Source organism: Lactuca virosa, chromosome 5, assembly GCF_052849685.1.
Source record: "Lactuca virosa cultivar CGN04683 chromosome 5, Lactuca_virosa_CGN04683_v6, whole genome shotgun sequence".
Classification (NCBI taxonomy): Eukaryota; Viridiplantae; Streptophyta; class Magnoliopsida; order Asterales; family Asteraceae; genus Lactuca; species Lactuca virosa.
The window spans coordinates 380,370,992-380,374,250 of NC_136430.1; the positions used below are offsets into that span (position 1 = coordinate 380,370,992).

The following is a 3,259-nucleotide window of genomic DNA, read 5'->3' on the forward strand; positions in this document are numbered from 1 at the left end:
AATCATTTTCAAAATTCTCCAAAACCTTCTTTTGCACAACGAAACTTTGAAAAATTGGGTGTTAAAGGGAATAAAAATGAACCATTAAAGCCCACAAATCCACACTTTCGAAATCCTTAGTCAAAGCAAAAAGTGAAAGCATTGTTTGCGAAAGGGAGAAATGATGTGAAAAATATCAATCATTGGCTGGAAGGCAAAGGGAAACAACACCAATCGGGAAAGTACTCTCAAGAGAAAATCAAGTCTGCTTATGAAAGTTACTTAAACGATTTTCAGAATGGTAATTCATCATCTCTGGAGTCGAATCCATCAATGAAAAAGTGGAAAGAAATTCCTAAGAATAAGGTTGAAGGACAACAAACTGTAGATGGAAAAAGGAAAATCAATTTTGAACCTATTCCATAGAATGATTACATTTCAATGCCCAAATCTATCAAAATTGACTTAATTGACAGTTTAAAGTCAAAGGTTCACAATGGGGTACTAGGTTCATTTTTTCATAATGCATTTCAAACTAAGGTCCAAGGACCTAAAACGCCTTGGGGACCTAAATTCTTCTGAATGATTGCATATACTGTGTGATGAGCAATACAATGAGCATTGGTATTTTGATAGTGGTTTCTCACGTCACATGACTGGACGAAAGGAAAATTTGCGAGAATTTCAAAAGTTAGATAATGCAGGAGTAGTGAAGTTTGGCAACACTAAAAAATGCAAAGTGAAAGGATATGGCAAGGCGACGAACGACAAATTTACTGTAAATAGAGTGGCATATGTCAAAGGCTTACAACACAACTTGATAAGTGTTTCGTAACTTATTGTGGGCACTAGAAACCAAGTTGTCTTCGATGAAGAAGGAAGTGTCATCTCTAACAAAGAAACGAAGGAAGTTCTTCTTAAGTAAAAAAATAAAAAGTGACATGTTTACACTCAACATGAAGCCTATAGTTGGTGTTCCCTCTATATATCTAATATTAAAAGCTTCATCAGAACTTAGCTGGTTGTGGCATCGTCGTCTCTCCCATCTGAATTTCAAGAATCTCAACAAGCTGGTTATTCATGATCTTGTTCGTGGATTACCCGTATTAAAATTTGATAACAATTCATTATGTGCAGCTTGTGAATAGGGAAAGCAACATCGTTAAGGTCATCCAACTGTCATCGAATCAAAGATCATTGAACCTTTGGAACTTCTTCACATTGGCCTATGTGGACCTTTTACTGTTGAGACTCTCAATAAAAAGAAGTACATATTGGTCATTGTTGATGATTTTTCACGGTTTACTTGGGTTTTCTTTCCTTTTCAGGAGTCAGAAACAGCTCAACTGATGATAGGTTTCATCAAAAACATTGAGTTAAGCTCGAGGAAGAAAGTTAGAAGAATCAAAAGTGATAATGGTACAAAATTCAAGAATCAAATTCTTGATTCATTCTTAGCTGGATTGGGGATTTCGCATGACTTCTCATCTCCTTACACACTGCAACAAAATGGTGTTGTTGAATGTAGGAATCAATCTCTATGAGAAGGTGTAAGAACAATGCTGACATATAAGAATCTGCCTCAATATCTCTAGGCAGAAGCTATATCGATGACGTGTTTTATACAAAATCATTCTTTCATTCATCGTCATTTTAACATCACCCCTTATGAGATCATTAATAATCGAAAGCCTCATCCTAAATTCTTTCTAAATTTTAGTCAAAAGTTGATGAAGGAATTTTCTTGGGATACTCGCACAATTCTGTTGCATATCGGGTGCTGAATAAACAAAAAAGAAAGATTGAGGAAACATTCAATCTTACTTTCGATGACTATTACGTCAAACGTGTCGAACAGACTTTCGCACAAAAGCTAATTTTTTCTGAAAAGAATGACGAGTCAAAAATTTTGAATTCTTTTGATAATGACTATGATTTGATTTTTGGAATTCCTGACAGAGCTATAGATGTTGAAATCCATGCTGATGACAATCACATTCCTGAAGAATCAAAGCATTTAGATGATTCAGTGGTTACCAGGGAAGTTGATGATTCTTACTCAACCTCAACATCTCCAGTGCATGTCAAAAGTACACTTGTTTCGCAGGGTGATCAAGTGGAGGGGGAGCACTTGAGTTCGATGTCATATGATCTTACTCATGATTCAACTGTTGAGGGGGAGCATGATCGAAATACATATTAGTTCAAGGTGGAGCATGTATAGAACAATGATGATGTCGAGGGGAGCATCTCAATTTCAATTCCTAATGATTTAACTGATCAAACTAACGAATTCCATGATGTTAGTGATCATATTTCGCATGCAAGTGAAGGTTCTGAAACGGATGAGATATTCGAAGATGGACATTTGAATTTTGATGATGTATATCCTCCAATAGATAAATGGACACGAAGCCATCCCAAGGAACATGTTCTTGGTGATCCACATGTTGGATTCATGACGCGATTGCAAATTCGAGCTAAGAATGATATACTAAACTTTCACCAGGAATACTGTATGTTCAATGTGTTTATTTCAAAACTTGAACCCAAAACAATAAAGGTTGCATTAGAACACTCAGATTGGGTTGTTGCAATGCAATCTGAACTGGAAAAATTTTAACGTAACAAAGTTTGGAGGTTAATTCCTAAACTAGACGATGTTTCATTAATTGGGTTGAAATGGATTTTTAAGAATAAGACTAATAAAGACGGTAATATGATTCGCAATAAGGCAAGATTAGTTGTTAGAGGTTATTCTCAACAAGAAGGAATAGATTATGAGGAAACATTTGCCCCCGTCGCAAGACTCAAGGCTGTTAGAATTTTTCTTGCTTATGCAACACATAAAGATTTCGACGTATACCAAATGAACGTCAAATGTGCCTTCCTGAATGGTGTATTGGAGGAAACGGTCTATGTCGAACAACCACCTGGTTTTGTCAATGATAAGTATCTTGATTATTGTTATGTTCTCGATAAGGCAGTTTATGGGTTCAAACAAGCACCTCGTGCCTAGTATGCAACCTTAACCAATTTTTTGAAAATTGCTAAATTTAAACAAAGTTAAGTTGATCCCACATTATTTCGAAAGAAAGTTGGGAATCACTTGATGCTTGTTCAAATTTATGTCGATGATATAATTTTTTGTTCAACTGACCATTTGTTGTCGAAGGAATTTGAAGAGTTTATGAAAAATAAGTTCGAAATGAGCATGATGGGAAAAATAAATAATTGTATGGGTTTAAATATTCGTCAGAGCAGGGAAGGCATTTTCATA

At 35.5% G+C, this 3,259-nt stretch overlaps 1 protein-coding gene across 1 annotated transcript; it reads left to right on the forward strand.

Moving 5' to 3' along the window:
* Positions 1–848: 848 nt before the first annotated feature.
* LOC145113708 (uncharacterized) lies at positions 849–2,998 on the forward strand. The gene is made up of 5 exons (XM_079049767.1): positions 849–1,082; positions 1,308–1,496; positions 1,700–2,069; positions 2,313–2,495; positions 2,613–2,998. The coding sequence occupies exons 1-5, from the start codon at positions 849–851 to the stop codon at positions 2,996–2,998; spliced, it is 1,362 nt and encodes a 453-aa protein (XP_078905893.1).
* The last annotated feature ends 261 nt before the right edge of the window (positions 2,999–3,259 follow it).